Below are 16,440 nucleotides of genomic sequence, written 5' to 3'. Positions count from 1 at the left end.
TGGCCGTCTGCCCCACACCTTGGCAATCCTCCCGGTGGGATTCTAATAAATCAGCTCGACTGAAACCGTGTAGGCATCGCACACAAAAGTGTTTTTTCCCATCGTGTTTCGACTGGTCGTGCAACAACCGGCTGAGATGTTTTATCCACGTGTAGTGATACTTTTCACCTCGTTGGATCATGAATATATTGATAACGCGAGGGGGGTTTCCCCCCACTGGGCTGACCCTGTGTACCATTGTTGTGTTACCTTCGTGCCCAAAGACATTTATAGCTAGATTATTCTGTTTTTCTACTTTAGTGATCTGGGATATGGGGGTTGGTTCATCTATACCATCCCAGTTGAGCCCATCATCTTGGGGATAGCTAGAAAGCCTGTTCGAATTAGTGTCAGCTGGAAACAAGGCTGACCTGATAGCTAACCTCAAACAATCATCTCCTCTATTCCTGACGTTTACTATGGCATGTTTTTTCTTATAGTAGGGAGGCAAGTCTAGGTATGACCCGCCTCTGAGCGGCACGTAGTTAGCTATGTCTAGATAGACATTATCGATTTTATCTACAGCCCACCCGGACCCCAAGTGTGTGTAGCGTTCTAGGTATTCCCGTATCTGTTGAAAACTGGTATCGATCGATGCGTCTATGGTCTCTGTATGCGTGACGACCTCTTGCCTACCTCTGAAGTAAGGCTGAACGTACTCAGTGACCCCTCCCCCTACCTGCTTATCGAGCGACATTTTAACTGTGATCTGAAACTTGATGCTTCCCAGACTGGTTAGTTCCTGATTTATTTTATCAGCTATCAGTGGCTTAATATCTGTAATGTCTATGTTCCTATCAACATGCATGCGCCAGCCTCTTAAATAATTACCTACAGCGCGCTCAGTGGGCACGAACTGTAGGTCAATAGCTCTATTCTGCCGTAACAGTTCTACAAGCTGTGGTTTTGTCATATGGGAATACCCACCTAACCCCAAATCACGAACTTCAGCTTTCAATTGTTTTACAGTGGGAACGGGGGCATGTGATAACAATGCGTTTAACCCGGCTCTACCCAGGTTTGAATAACCCGTGAGCCCAAGCTGTTTTGCCTGGACTTTTAATTGTTTTACCGTGGGAGGGGCTTGTATGTTAAGTAATCTCAACAATGCTGGTTTGGTCATTCGAGAATACCCGATCACACCACGGCTTCTGGCGATATTCTTAAGCTCGCGTATAGTAGCCATAATTGTATACACACCTAAGAGAATTAATGTTTAATTGGACCACCGTAAGGTAAAAAATCAAGATACACCTTATCGATTATTCCCTCGACCCACCCGGAACATGCGCAGCATAGTAGGGTGTTTTGTATTACTTGCAACGAGTCATCAACAAGTATATCTATATCCCCATGCACATCTACTCGCCCCCCATCAAAGTAATTCCAAGTGTGCCCAGCCCATGGCACATCAAACCCTACTTTTACCATGATTGTAAACGAGCACCCCTTATATAGTTCACTAACAATCATGGGTTTGAGGGCACTAATATCTATACTTTTCCCCACATCCATCTGCCAGCTTCTCAGACAACCTTCCCTGGGGTCAATTTCCACAAACATAGCTATACGTATGTGTGTGTATAATCTCTAATTGGGTCACTGGCAAAGGGACCCGCCTTACACTGCTATCTTGAGAAATCGCCTACGTTCTTTTATGTAGGCCTTTTTATTCTCGTAGATGAGGTGATGTCTGACTACGTTCGCCCCGTGAGCTTTACATAGACAGTAGTGACCTTTGACCCCTATGCCACACACAGAACACGAGTAATTAGGACTTCCCATGTGGAAACAACAGTACCCCTCATTCCTACATTTCTTACCGCAGGGATCTGTCTTCCCCATAAGAATGTATTCGCATCGGTATGGAGCAGGTCTCATGTTTAGCATACTTATATGAGTACTTAGTCTAATTGTTTCACAACCAAAGCAGTCGCCGCTATACCCAGCTATGAAGGTCAGTTCACGGTCCATTTGTCCCTTGGATGGTGTGTAGTACTGAGCAAGTGTTGGCTTCTGTAGTGGCTCCAATCGTTTACCAGTTAATAAGAAGTATTCTCGCCAAGCGTGCGTCGACATCGTGGAATGTTTGAAGCGGCATGGTTTTCGCCTGAGTTGTTCGTTAATGTAATCGATCCTCTGGAGGCGTTGTTTAGCGTACTCAGCCTGTGCTGCCTGTAAATTCTCAATAGCGAGATCGTGCGCTTTCTCTCTGCCTGTATTTCAGCCGCGTGTGACTCTCGTAGTTTGAAAAGAGGAAATTACTCGGAAAATGCCAGGGCATTCACTAACGCACCACCGACCATCATAGCTATAGTGGCCATCCTTATATTTATTTCATAATATCTTCAGGTATTATTCCTTGTTTTACTAGGATGTCTTTTGTGGCCATCGCCATACCAAGGTTCATTATTAGCATACCCATATCCTGCAGGTTGAAATCTAGCTTGATAGTCGGTTGTTTAAGCACCATTTTGGTCAACCGGCGTATCCTACGGCTAGACTGGCGACCACTGTGGCGTGGTATCGTCGTTGACGAACGTTTTCCCCTCAGACATTATGTATATGATATAAAATATATATTTTATTGCATGATATCGCGGGTTGACCTTTAATTCGGGGTGTAGGGTTTCCCTCACTTTGCTGTGTATATAACCACGAGATAGCCACGGCAGCAGTTGCGCATACAACCAACAATAATCGAGACGGGTGGGTCACCTTGATAATTTTATGTTGGTTACACCACCGTTTTTTACCGGCAGCTACTCTCTTAGGATTCTTCTGCCTGGTGACTGTGGGAGGGTCACCTCCAGTTGGGGTGGGTCACCTCTGTTGGGGGGAGGGTTCACCGTCTCCTCTGAAGGGGTCTGGGTCTGTGCAGCATCCATCTATACTATTATTATTATTTTTCCTCTCAAATTGACAATGCTTTGCGTGATAATCGCCGCCGTCACGGGGCTAACAACATACCGTATTTGTGGTACAGCTCGCAGCTAATAGAGCTCAAAGCGTGTTCGATAAAAGGGTCTTTCTCGAGGTCTTCCACACAGGTAAAGTCGGCTCGGGGATGGGAAGGAAGTATGGACTTAATACCAGTGTATATCTGGGTCATAGCCGATCCTATTGTCTTTGTCATCTCTGCACCTAGTCTAGCCTCGTATTTAGCGTACAGTTTATCGATTTCTTGGCTGACATTTTGTGAATTTTATCCGGTGTACTCCCCAAAGTAATGTTTGGCTTTGCCACCAACAATAGCGCCACCAGTTTCTCTCGCTTATCATCATCCACCTGTGGTGATTGGGGTACCAACAGTTGCTCTAGCAATTCCTCACACTCCATCCTATAATGTGATAAGTAAGTTTTAGTTTTAACTATATAATATACGATATAAGCGAAACACAGAGAAATAAAGGTTAAGTTGCACACGACGAACACTTCAAATACCATAACTATACTAAGCATTGCTAAGCATTGTTAAAAATTTACTAAGCATTTGCTAAGCATTGTTAAGCATTTACTAAGCATTGTTAAGAATTTACTAAGCATTGCTAAGCATTGCTAAGCTAAAACACACTATAGGCTACTGGTTGGTCTGTCTTAAGCACGAGCTTAGCGTGTTTAGTTTCAGCGAGCTGTTTCTTCACCCGTTCCGTTCTAATTTGCTCATCACATCGTTCTCTCTCAAACACTCTCGAGCGAATCCCTGTCCTTGCAGTGAAATAAGGCCACCCATCGCGTCTGCTCCTGAGGTCTTTCAACACCGAGTTGAACTTCTGCGTTAGCACCCAGGCGCTGTGCTTTGCGTGTCGGCGGAGAAGGCCAGATGCGATAGCATGTCTCTTTTTTGTTATCTCGCGATTAAGCATGCAGTCGTCCAGTATGAACAGCGTCGACTCCCCTTTAAATTTCATATGGTAAGCTTTCAACCAGTCCTGCAGGCGTGGCCCCGGATCGACTCTGTGTGCGTCGGGTCCGTCATCACGCAAAGGTCTTTCCGTGTATGCGTTTTATTCATGCTCAGAGTAGGGCACATGATAGCGATGTGGTCGAACACATCCCTGTAGTACCCTCCAACATATCCAACACAGCGGTCTTCCCACAGCCAGTCTGCCCGCACACTATTGCGCAGTGTGGGTCGCGGGGCAAATCAATAGATGGCTTGCACGAATCTCCCATTGTCTATATTAAGTTGCGCGTCCATAATAACGTACAGATATAATTTCAACTTGCCAGCGGGTTGAGCCTTCTTGGTAATCTGGATAGTAATTCCTTCGCTGCCATTATCTATTCTACGGCCGCTACCGTGCAGTTTATCATCATCCGTGGATCGCATGTCCAACCACAGCGCGTACTTGTTAGTTAAGTATTAGCCCGATTTGCGCGGAGGATAGGTCAGGTCTTTGGCTATATATGGATGTTTGCTCGGCATCTTTTTTATCTCATCCCACTGCTGGTACGCCCGCATACCATGACTAAACAGCTGGTTGGGTACGCCCTCTATAGTCACTTCCACCTTTTCGATCTCGGGGTTGAAAAACTTCGCTATCCCTCGGAGCGGCTCGTAATCCTCCACTGGGATGATCAGGATGCCTTTCATCGATCAGCGCCCGCACGCGTTCAGGTTGATATTCCACACAGTGTCGCTTTTATCCCGCACGATGGATCTATGCCTCAGCACGCGATCATTACAGGATGGCCACATTCCCAGTACTGGTTTTGAACCTGCCTGGCCAGCTCGGGTTAGTGACCATGTCGAACTCCAGAGATGTTGTCTATGGTATAACTAGCCTCATCGCCGTTCGGCGTACGCACTACTTTGCTGTAGTCATTAAGCGTGAGCTCGTATTCAAGCCTATCACCCAGCGGCCTGGTAAAGCGGCGTGTTCCGTGAAAGCAACTTCGAAGTCGGCGCACGCAGAACCTGTTCCCGTGCGCTTGAGCGATGGCCTTTTCACCGTCCGATAGCTTGTCTAACTGGTCTGCCGTGAAGGTATACCCAATCGCGCGACCTGGTCGATTTGCTGATGCCCTGGTACCGTCATTGACGCGTTCTCCCCTCACTTTTCCAGAGGTCCCTGTAGCAGTGAAACACGCCGCTGTCGTCGATACTCAGCACCTCGTTACCGGTGATCTTGATGGTGGTTTTCTTGATGATAGCTCGACCTACGTTCCGCACTAGCTTCGCGTTTGTCGTTGTCGGAGGTCAGCGTGAGGTTGAGCGCCAGTCGAACAGTGCCTGGTACAATGAGGTCATTCGCGCCAAGGTTTGGAAATCTAACCAGCAGCGTTTGATTCTGGTCTATCTTGCTGGGATTGTTGGTGATGGTCACCGACTGGCCTTACGGCTTTGACACCTAGTGGCTCTCGATCTTCTGAAAGGATCTAGTTTTCTACCGTACATTGTTATATAAATGAAATATATAAGTTTTAATACTAAATAATGGCTGAAGGTGGTTATGAGGAAATACCTATGGAGGATGGGATGGGATGATAATATCAGGATGAAACCTCGTTCCCCTTAAGTACTGAACTTGTACAGTCGGCCGTCGATGATTATTACGACGCAGTTGAAAATAAAGACAACATCAAGCCGTTGGGGAGGGACTATTCCAAGTTTATGGTCGATAAGAAGGGCACGCTGCGATTGAAGGCTTACCCGTGGGCTGATATCATAAAAAGGCGGAAACCATATGCTTTGTCAACACTCACAAATTAAGCCCTGGTGGGAGTCAACTGCTCCGTGGGGAACTAGGCTTCATAGATTACGGTGGCGCATGGTCTAAAGCTTCCCGAAGGTCGTCCAAGATCTGCAAGTAGCCAGGGCCAATACTGGGGATGCTAAAGAAACATCGGACAGTATCGAAAAAATATTGGCTACGCATTACCATGACAAACCCTTGCCTGGGCTCGAATTTCCCCTGAGGGAACTGCGAGGGTTTAGGCGAAGCCTTGCAAACATATGCGTGGAGAACTTCGTTAACAACATGGGAAACTGAGCGAAGTCGATGGCGAGCCGCTTCGCCGAGAAAATAAAACTCACCGAAGCAGGCGATGATATGAAAGCGCCGTATCGAGGAGAGAATAAAACTTGGAAGGCGAGAGGCGGACTCGGTTGGAATCCGGCTTTCCTCGAACGGGAAGCCCTCGATCGCCAGATCAGTCGTCACGAGGGAAACCATCGATCGAGTTCTAAATGAAGACACCTGCGCTAGCCGACAGGATTCGGACCCTGTTCGGGAGCAAAGGGATCACCATCGCCAGCATTCTGACTGCACTGGGCTTCATCATATCAACCCTGGTGGTGTCACTGAGTGGGGGCCCACACCCCAAGTGGTGCGCCCAACACCCACAGGTGGTGTAAAGAGTGGATAAAAACTAGGGGAGGCTCTGGCTAAACTGGCTGGTAAGGCCGCGAAGCCCTGCCTGGAATCCTGGGTAGCATCGTCGTCGTGGTTGCTGAAGCTCTGGCTAAAACTGCCCGTGGCTTAGTCAAAACCTGTGGGCAGCCATCGTCGCCGTGGCGGGTCTGGTGTGCGTAAGCGGCTAAGGAATTTTAACCAAATGAGCCCCAAAGCTACCCCACCAACCACCATAGCTGTTTTACGATCGATGTGTGTGGGGTGACCCCACAGGGGCTGTAGGTGTGTGTGTTGAACCCTAGGCTCGGGGTGGCGCCACTATACCCGTTTCACGGTCGTGGGTGGTGGGGCGTGGGGGCGTTGACATCGAGGTTGGCGTAACTTTTGACCGCCCGTGGCTATGACTATTTCGTTGTTGTAGCCCACCACTTTTTACTCTCAGTTGCATATAAACCGGAGCCATGTACAACCCCACGTCGAACCGTGATCGACTTTTCGACCTGGCGTATTCAACACGTCTTGGTAGCGTTTGATGGCTTTTCGGGGAGATCAACTGGAGCATTAATAGCATCCTCAGCGTTGACAACGAACTGTTTCTGGCGTCGTAAGCAGTCCCTTACCTAGGATATTGGAGCAGCGTTTGCGTCTGCGCGCAACAGTGCCCACCGTGTCACGTCGAATCGAGGAGTCATTCAAGCGTTGGTGCCGACGCGAGTATACCCTTTCGATTCCAACATGAATTTTTCCAGTCACCCCCTGCTCGAACCTCCAGACTCTGTAATCCTTGCTGTTGTCGAAAGCCATGTAGCGGTCATCCCACTCGTTTGTTGTGATATGATGATCGACTTGTATCCCCAATCTTGCAACTTTCGCTGGCTTCCACGAGAGGCATGTTGTGAGCGATAGGAATACCCAATCCGTGGTTCGGTCCGGCAAGCGCCAATCCGTTTTAGTGTCGATTCGAATTCGTTGCAAAATCGTTAAGTAGGCCCGTCTATCGTATTGGTTGTTTACTGCATTCCACGCGCTTTTCTTGTGAGTGTGGGCTGATCTCTTTGAGGGATCGCCTGACCTGGTAGTACCGTGAAGCGTGAACACAGACTGACTCAGCGGTCCACGCCGAGTGTCGGTCAATGTCACACCACACCCGTTGTAGCGCACCACACTGCGAAGTTGAGTTGATTCTGCCAGAACTGCATCGGATTGTTCAACCAAGCGTGCACTGTCTTAGTGTTAGTCACGAAAACTTATACTTATCGAATACATCTATGAACTGGGCGTCGAAATACAGCCCATCAGCGACCACGATCTTCATGTTTTAAAACTATTATATAATGAGTTTATATAACATGTACATAACACTCCAGGAATAACGGCGGCGAGGCCGTTCAGCTGGCCTTGCGATCGATAACGCGTCGGGTCAACTTCGAAGTAGCACTGTGCGATATAACCTACCTACCGCGATGGACTAACATCAGCGCTAGCAACAATAAACTGTTCGTCGGTGGTAATCGCCAAACCAAATAATTGGCGGTTACTACAGGCGTGTGCTCTCTAAAGCGATGAGGTATTCAAACCACTGGGAGCGAACTCAAGATGAGCGACTCAAAGCGGCACAGTGGTGTTAATCAACAACGGAAGAAACTCCTTGCGGCTAGGCGGCCATTGGCTAGAACACTTTCGGTATGCAGCCTGGCGAGGGTAAAACCAAGCGACTACAGTCACAGGCGCGAAGTTACCCGACTTAGTACCGTGCGAGGCTGTGCATTCATCTCAACCAGGTTAGCACAACGGACAATATTCAAAGGAGGCCACCCTTCCACTATACTTAGAGCAGTGCGGTTAAAGCGGAGAAATACAACGATGGCAGAACCGAGTCGTTTTCAGCGTGGCAATATAAGAGGTTAACCCAGGGCAACATCCCTGAGCTGATAATATCGGTGTTAGATATAAATCATAATCACCGTGAATATAGGATACCTCAAGCGTAGCGCTGCACATAAAATGACCAGCGCACAAGGTCCCGGAATGAAGTTGAAAAAATGCATCAATGTGGGGATCTCGATCACCGGGGACACAGCGGATTCGGCGACCCGGGTAGATGGTAAAGTGTAATGCTTGCAACAGCAAAACAGCATTTACAAAGCGTTGAAGTCCCCTCGGTGGTACTAGCAACCTAAAAGCGATATAGTAGATACCTCAAAGGCGGCAGTCAACACTAAGTACACCCTTGTCAACACGGTGATAACTGGATGATATACCCATCGTTCGGAGGCAAACTATTCGACTTAACCCGATGTTGAGAGCACTACCGTCGCCCGAAACAAACCATATCACGGCTTCGTCTTCACCGATGATGACAAGTGGGTGTTATTACCGGGTAAAGTCGACTGGTTTCTCAATATTAGGCTCGGCTCCCCTCGTGTTCACGGATAACAAAGACAACCACCTAAACAAAGTAAGTGAACAACGGAACCCTGCTGCGTGGCTTACATCCCGACTCAGAGGCGTGGCGTAGTCATCAGCCCACTTTCGCCAGTATGGCAGCCCACATGCTATCGAGTAAAGCGGGCATGCAAAGCGTGACATTGCAGTTGGTGGCTGAATTGAAGGCGTGGTCAGGATCCTGGAGAGTCTACGGCGAACTCAGCACTGATCATCCAAGTCTACCTAGGGAACCATCGGCGGGATGATGTAGAGATCGTGAAGGGGTCAAACTCGGTGGGGAAACAACAACAGTATCACGTTTGCAGCGTTTCACGATGCGCTTGGTGGGTGTCGACTCCAAAACCAGTCTGCAGGGTGTCACCGTGGTGCGTGGAAGACACGATATCACTAACCAAGATCTTCCTACCCGACAACATACACTTCATAGGGGTGAAGTGCACCCCTGAACTATTATCAGAAAACCAGTTGGAAATTATATCGTAATAGTATTATAGCAATGTCTTGGCAGCCCCAACACTACACGATTAGCGACTTAGGGGACACGGAGGGATTCGATCAACCTGGTGAGGAAGAGGCGTCTTATACGTCCTACACTTCAAAGACAACGTGTATAGGGCGGGTTTCGTTATCGGATTTTAAAGAGCCTGAATGGTTAGTCAACAACCCTCACCTCACCTTATATCTCCTTGAAACAAAATAATACTATCTCGAGATTAGGAACAAGCGGTATGATTATAGGATCGTTAAGTTCGAATCTAGTGTATACAAGTCATACCAGTACCGGGCTTCTCGGGTAACATGTTAATTTCAATGAGAAGGTAAAGACAGAGATCAAATTTCCCAGTCCCGATTAATTAGAAGTGTCGCGAAAACTACACATTCATCATAGGCGTTTATCTCGGAGGTAGTCCGTAAGCCTGGGGTGTATATTTACATTATAGATGATATGGTCATATATTGGGAAGCCAGGTGTAATAACCAAGCGTTATTGTATTACTATAGGTATCGGAAAGCGAACCTTTAGCAAGCCTTGATGGGGTTAAGTCTCCTTAATGGGGAGTAGTGTTGAGACCCTGCTTTTTACATCTATACGTTAATCTAAGTATTATCAGCTTTAAAGTACATTAATCGAAGGTTAAATGAAACCCAATTAAATTATCTTTTGCAATATATATTATAGGATGGGACTGTACCCAGGCATAGATGAAGTAGTGAAGACCCTGGAAACCGTAGGCGGGTTCAGCTTGAAACAGTTATGCGATGTAAAAGCGTCAACTAGAACAAGACGCGATAAGCGGAAAGCACTATATAAAAGTACCATAGAGCTTTCAATGCCGTGGGCCGGGACTGATACTACCCTTATGGCAGCCAGCATGGGCCTAGGGGTGGCAGGTGTTGGGTTGTTAGCTACCATCGTGGCGCACCTATAGTGATGGGGCTCGAAATAACAGCTGGGGTGACAGGGGTGTTGGGGTTAGGGCTTAAGCTTGTATCCGCCAGACTGCATCGTAAAGCATTGAAGCATAATGAGATCGGGGTTCTAGCTGAAGCAAAGCCTAACACCATAAGCGATCTTATTTCCACCGCACTCACTGATAACAAGATCTCGGAGGAGGAGTTTCGTTTAGTCCTCTCTGAACTTCGCTGAAATATCATAGAATGAAACAAGAGATTCGATCCAAGTCGTAAGTCTGCTATAGCGAGGATGAGAAAAAAGTACATAGAACAAGGGGTGAAAAAAGCCCAGCAAGCCTTTATTACCAACACCAAAGAGATCATAGGCGATTCACATTAAACTGTTTCATCGATGTCAGCGTGACATTAAGCCACATGGAGCTATACAACATATATAAAATGAAAATGAAATCAGGCGAACCTACCTTGTACTACTTGAGGGATGGGCCAGGCAGACAGGAATTATTGATTCCAGACAAGCGTGTCCGCGTGATGCGTGGAGTGCGCATGATCTACCCGTTAAACTGACCTACTTCAGCTAAGTCCGCGGTAGCTCAGTCGGTTAAGTGGTGCGGCCCATTATGTATAGTCTGCGCAAGCTGTGCATGTGGGTTCGTATCCCGCCGTTGTCTCTGCAACTTTGTGTGATGTGAGAGAAAGGCAGCCAGCACAATTCCCAAGGGAGGAAGCGCAATACATTTCTATTTCTCCCTTTGGGAATTGTGGCTGCCGGGGACATTTTGCTTGAAATTTTTATAGGTTGGGAAAGCAGTAGGGGTAATGGTAGCAAGAGCTAAGGGTCCGACCAAAGCCTTATTTGGGGAATAAGGCTTTGCAGAGGATTTTGTTGGAAGTGATCCAGAACTGTCTTTTCCTCTACTACTTGTCGGATTATGTGGTGATCACTAATTTAGTTATCCAGTCTCTTTTGTTAAGTAATTTACTTCCAGGGACCGTGAGAAGACGTTTAGTTAAGCGGTATTGTTTACTTATCCGACCTTGGGGTCAAAGCGTTCATTGTGACATATGTCTGCTGGAGGAGAGAAAGTTAGAGATGTTATTTATAAAGTTTTGCTTTAGGAGTTTAAGGAAATGCTGTGATTTGGAGACTTCTGTTTTAGCACATATATATATACATGTGAATCTATATTTTTAAGCATTTTCACAGACACAGTTAACTCAAAATATTCTAATATTTTTTGTGGATTTTGAAATACAAATCAACTAAAATCTTAGAAGGCAGGTACAGCTCTGAGTTGAAACTTTGTTCATGGAAATGAAGCTGTTGTGTATTGTTGTGCAATATTACATGTAAGATTGATTGTTGCAAACTGAGAAGAACCTATTGTAGGTAACTTATCAGCAGTGTGTTTATGGAAATTGTCACATATTCAGGCTACCATGTCAATGCATGGACTTGTGAAAGTTTGAATGTGTTCTGGCTACCGAACAGTTATCGCCATATTTAAGCGGTATTTACAAAACTAATCCGTCGTTCGTTAAATTAATGAAACAGAATTGATTATGATACTTAATTAGCTTTCACCAATGCGTCCATCCCGTTCACTGCCGCCGATCGTGTTTTTATATAACACGGTGGAAGGTAATCATTGCAGTATAAATAGATGCTTGAGTGGCATTTTAGAAGATGCTATTTGAAGAACATAGAGAATTTTCTGGGTTTCATCTCCTTTTAATTATTTGGTACAATGTTTCAGAGATTGCTCTGGCCCCATCATCAGGTAGAACTAAAGAACTTGTTCTGGCCCCATCATCATGTAGAACTAAAGCCCTTTGTTGCACCAAATAATAAAAAGAAGATGAATCCCAGAAAATTCTCTATTGTTCAGTATAAATAGATGTTTTCTCACAACTAACTAACAGTTATCGCCATTTCGAATTTTTCATGCCATTTGTAAAATAATATATTTATATCATACAGTAACCTCGAATAATTGATTGTGTGACTATTTGAGTGTTTCTTTTACAGTAGATTGATAGGAAATGAAACAATTAATGACTTGTGAACTTGAACTTGCTATTATATAGGTTGTGGGACACACACACACACACACACACACACACACACACACACACACACACACACACACACACGACTAAGTTAAAATTTCTTTATATGGTTCATAACTTTATCTTTAATTTTTCTCTTATGTTACTTACCATGAAGAAAAAATACTGGAATTGTAATTGACCGGAACTGTGCACATGTGATACTGATGTATTGGCGATAACTGTTACGCAGCGATAACTGTTCACTTGCCAGTAGCGTTTTGCATTTATGTTCTTTAGACATAAGTTTACACAAATAATCTTTCCATGTGAACAGCTTCAGAAGCGTGCAGAGCAGATGAAGAAGAGTTTAGAGCAGCAGCAGAAAGAGTTGGATGACAAGTACAAGGTGTTTGAAAAGGAAAGGCAAACATGGGAAGAGCAGTATGGAGAAAGGAGGAGATCACTGGAGAATGCTAAAGAGTGAGTCAAGAAATGAGTCAGCTTTTTTGCTCATCTGACTTAAAGCCAAGTGAGCTTATGTCATGAAGAGTTGTCCATCATGTCTGTACATTCTAAACTTGAACATTTCCATTATTGCGTGAGCTATGAAGCTTTGTATTTCCCAAACATATTTGGACTGCTGTGTCTGTGCTGTGTCACTATGTTGTCTGAGATGAGTATTATGACGAATTATGTCAGTATTATTATACCACATAGACACCTATGGCTCAGCGTAGTAAGGAAAGACTCGATAAGTGTTCCAACTCCTCCACTGTTGTCATCTATATGGTGCACTGTACAAGTATGGGTTTGTCGTGTTGGAGCGTTCATAGATATCAATCTCAAACGCATACCAAGTTTGTTTTCACTTGGCAACTCATGCAAAACTCAAAAATAAGTATGTTTTTGTGAAAACAAACTTAGCGCAAACTTCCCTCGCTGAACCCCCTGGATGCAAGAGTGACGCTTATGACCTTCCTCTTCAACCTTCACTTTGGAGTCGAATGATATTCAAAATGTATCACGCACATAATATATTTCACAGTTTTGAATTGTGGATGAGATGGGGCGGTGGGGTAGCCTAATGGTTAAAGCGTTGGCTCGTCACGCCGAAGACCCTGGTTCGAATCCCCACATGGGTACAATGTGTGAAGCCCATTTCTGGTGTCCCCTGCCGTGATGTTGCTGGCATATTGCTAAAAGCGCCGTAAAACCTAAGTTAGTCAGTCAGTCTGGATGAGATTTCCTGCTTCTTGATACCAGCCACAATCATCTTAGACAAAGTTAAAGTGCTGGAAATGACCTCTAAAAGGTCGCCATTTTTTTACACATTACGAAATCGTGATTTACAGCGTCATTCGGTGTATGTTTTGAAATGTTGAAATCAGATCATTAATCGAAGAACTGAAGTTAAAAAATAACATTAGTGATCACTGATATCTGTTTTTCATGAAATCACCAATGATAATTCAGAAGCGTCTCCGATAAACCTAGAATCAGTTGGGATGTTTTGGAAAATACACCAACATGAAAAGCCAAAGTGAGCTGTCCTCCATATTGGATGGTGTTTATAAATCTCATTCCGCAAACGCCAGTCATGGGACTACTATTACATCACATATATTTCATATTCAGCTGCGACAAATACATGACTTTAGAATCAAATAACAAATTATCTTTGTCACCAAAATCAAGTGTCCAGATGAAATCAAATGAAATATAATGGGTGTGAAAACGAACAATGTGCTTGCAAGACTACGCTTGTTTGAAATGTAAACAAGAAGAATTCAGTTTTACACTGCATAACATTTTTTCAAAATTTCAGACATCCATTCGTCTATTTGTTGCATGCATTGGCGCAATGCTTTTAGAATATGAATGGAAAGAGTATCGTAGTAAGAAATAGGAAATTAGAAATATATACAATGCAGTAAATTGAGATATTCATACAAATTATGCAGAACAACAATGGTAATTATCAACAATTTTGGCTTATTTTACTTACAATGAAAACAATAACAACAAATAACAATACACAAATACTCAATCTTTCTGATTACTTGCATCGCATATTTATGTACAAACGATTGCTGAATCAAGGGAAGGGTCCCAGCAAATCTTGCATACTCATGTCACCAAAGCCACCATTTTGTAAGAAATGTGGCAATTTCTTTGAGGTGAAGGTCGGTTTAATAAGAGTAAACGCCATAACCATATCCCGCTGATTACACTGCCAGTATTATAATGTATGTTTTGCGTATCATTCAGATAATTTTTCAGGAAACTAATTTTATTATCTACATTTAGCCTTGTTCAATATATCATATGTAGATTTTGGCCATAGGTTGTTTATTCTTTGAAAGTTTTTGTTTGTTTGAATAATGTTTTCATAATACATTGACACATTATAGTGTAGTGCACCATATTTTATACCTTCACACAAGTGTTACAAGATGAAACGTACTTTAGTTCCTAAGGACCTATGCTGTGCAATATTCAATATTGGGATCAATATTGCAGTTTCATATGAACAGGTTAATGAACAGAAATTTCATTTAACCTTATAAGTAAGACTGACAATAACAATGAAAATTATATGTATATTTTATGAAATGTATATATGCTTACATTTTATTGACAAAACAGTGATGTATAATGACAGGCCAGGTGCATGATTGTCACAAACGTTTTACAATTCACTGTCATTGTTTTAGATAATATCATTGATTCATATTTGGAAAAAAATATTGCAATGAGAGGATATCAAACAGTAACTTTATTCCTTCAAAAATTTGTAAAACAAATATAAACGAAATATAAATGTCATGTCTTGCTTTGGACAAACCTAACATCTGATAGTTCCATACAAAAAGGGCTATGTTTTTGCATCTTTCATTGTCTACTTATGAAGAGAAATAGATGCATAATCATAAACAAAGAAAAGTCTTATCCTAAAAAATATATTTGTATGCATTGAAGTATTCTTTTTTATTTGCGTTAGGTTGATGTCAAACAGGTGTGCGTGTTCACATTAAGATACACAGTCAAACCATCTAATTGTTTATCTACTCAGGTCATTTATTTAAATGGTGAAATCAGTCATTTTATGTTCTGTTGAAAGAGCTTTAAATTCTGACAGAGAAACTGTGACCTTTTTATACAATTACTAGAAATTAGGTGAGATATATACTATTCAACATAACAATGTAGTCTTTCTCCGATGTCACAAAGTATGTAAAACAAGCCATGACGTCAACTGAGATGTAATATTTTCAGTAATTTCATTTCACTTGAACATATGGCTAGTTAATTATTGTGCAAAATGAGTAAAAATACATCTTCATAACACTATACTATGGGAATCTAAAAACCAAATTAAAATCGGATAGGGCCACCCAATTCGCTTATAAGTGCTTTATAATGTAATAAGATGTCATCATTTCCTATAAGTTGTGATAATACCAAAATGTATCTGGTTTCAGTGTGGATCTTTGGATTGGAATAGTTTGGTTCACTGTGAACAAAATATCACGAAGATATAATGTCCATATCCACAGCAAATTCTCTCCAAGTGATCTGAGTTACAATGACCTAGTGTTAAGCATAGCAGAGTTATGCCCCCTTATCTTATATGTGTACGATCTCTCTGTCATCGTTTGATGTCATAGAGGAAAATACATTTTCAACATTTATTTCAAGTCATTTTTTAGATTGTGTTTATCGTTATACAGAAGCACACAACCCATTTCATATATATGCCAAATTACAAAATTCGTTCCACAGTGCTTTTACTGTATTTTAACATGTAACAAAACTTTTGACAACATTTAGCAGTGTCTATTTTTTCAAACCACCGAAGTATGTGCACATGAGTTTACACCTTTCGAATAGGAAATTTAATATTCTACAAGTCTGTGTAATTTTATAGTTGTAGGTAAATCCAGTGCCACTTGAACGATTAGCTTTTCAGAACTTATGAACATGTGTGCCAGAAAAATACCCTTGGCTTCCAGTGGCCGTATGCACATGTTGGGCGTAGCTAATGTCAGGCGTAACACACTACGTCGGGCTTAGCAGCGCCCTCCTCTTACACGTCATGCACAACGTCGGTTAAGCCTAGGCGTTA

General features: G+C 43.4%; 1 protein-coding gene across 5 annotated transcripts in view; it reads left to right on the top strand.

The window, feature by feature from the left end:
- LOC124262070 (septin-7-like) overlaps positions 1–12,814 on the top strand; it is a 191,339-nt gene extending 178,525 nt beyond the window's left edge. For all 5 annotated transcript variants that reach the window (XM_046696531.1, XM_046696513.1, XM_046696521.1 and 2 more), the window contains one exon: positions 12,649–12,814. In XM_046696531.1, coding sequence (XP_046552487.1) covers positions 12,649–12,798 — 150 coding nt within the window. In that variant the 3' untranslated portion in view covers positions 12,799–12,814. The remainder of the gene's footprint in view (positions 1–12,648) is intronic.
- Positions 12,815–16,440: the final 3,626 nt, after the last annotated feature.

Source organism: Haliotis rubra, unplaced genomic scaffold (assembly GCF_003918875.1).
Source record: "Haliotis rubra isolate DU_JTF1 unplaced genomic scaffold, ASM391887v1 Scf12, whole genome shotgun sequence".
NCBI classification, from domain to species: Eukaryota; Metazoa; Mollusca; class Gastropoda; order Lepetellida; family Haliotidae; genus Haliotis; species Haliotis rubra.
Note: the sequence above shows the minus strand (reverse complement) of the source record. Positions and strands in the feature narration are given on the sequence as shown.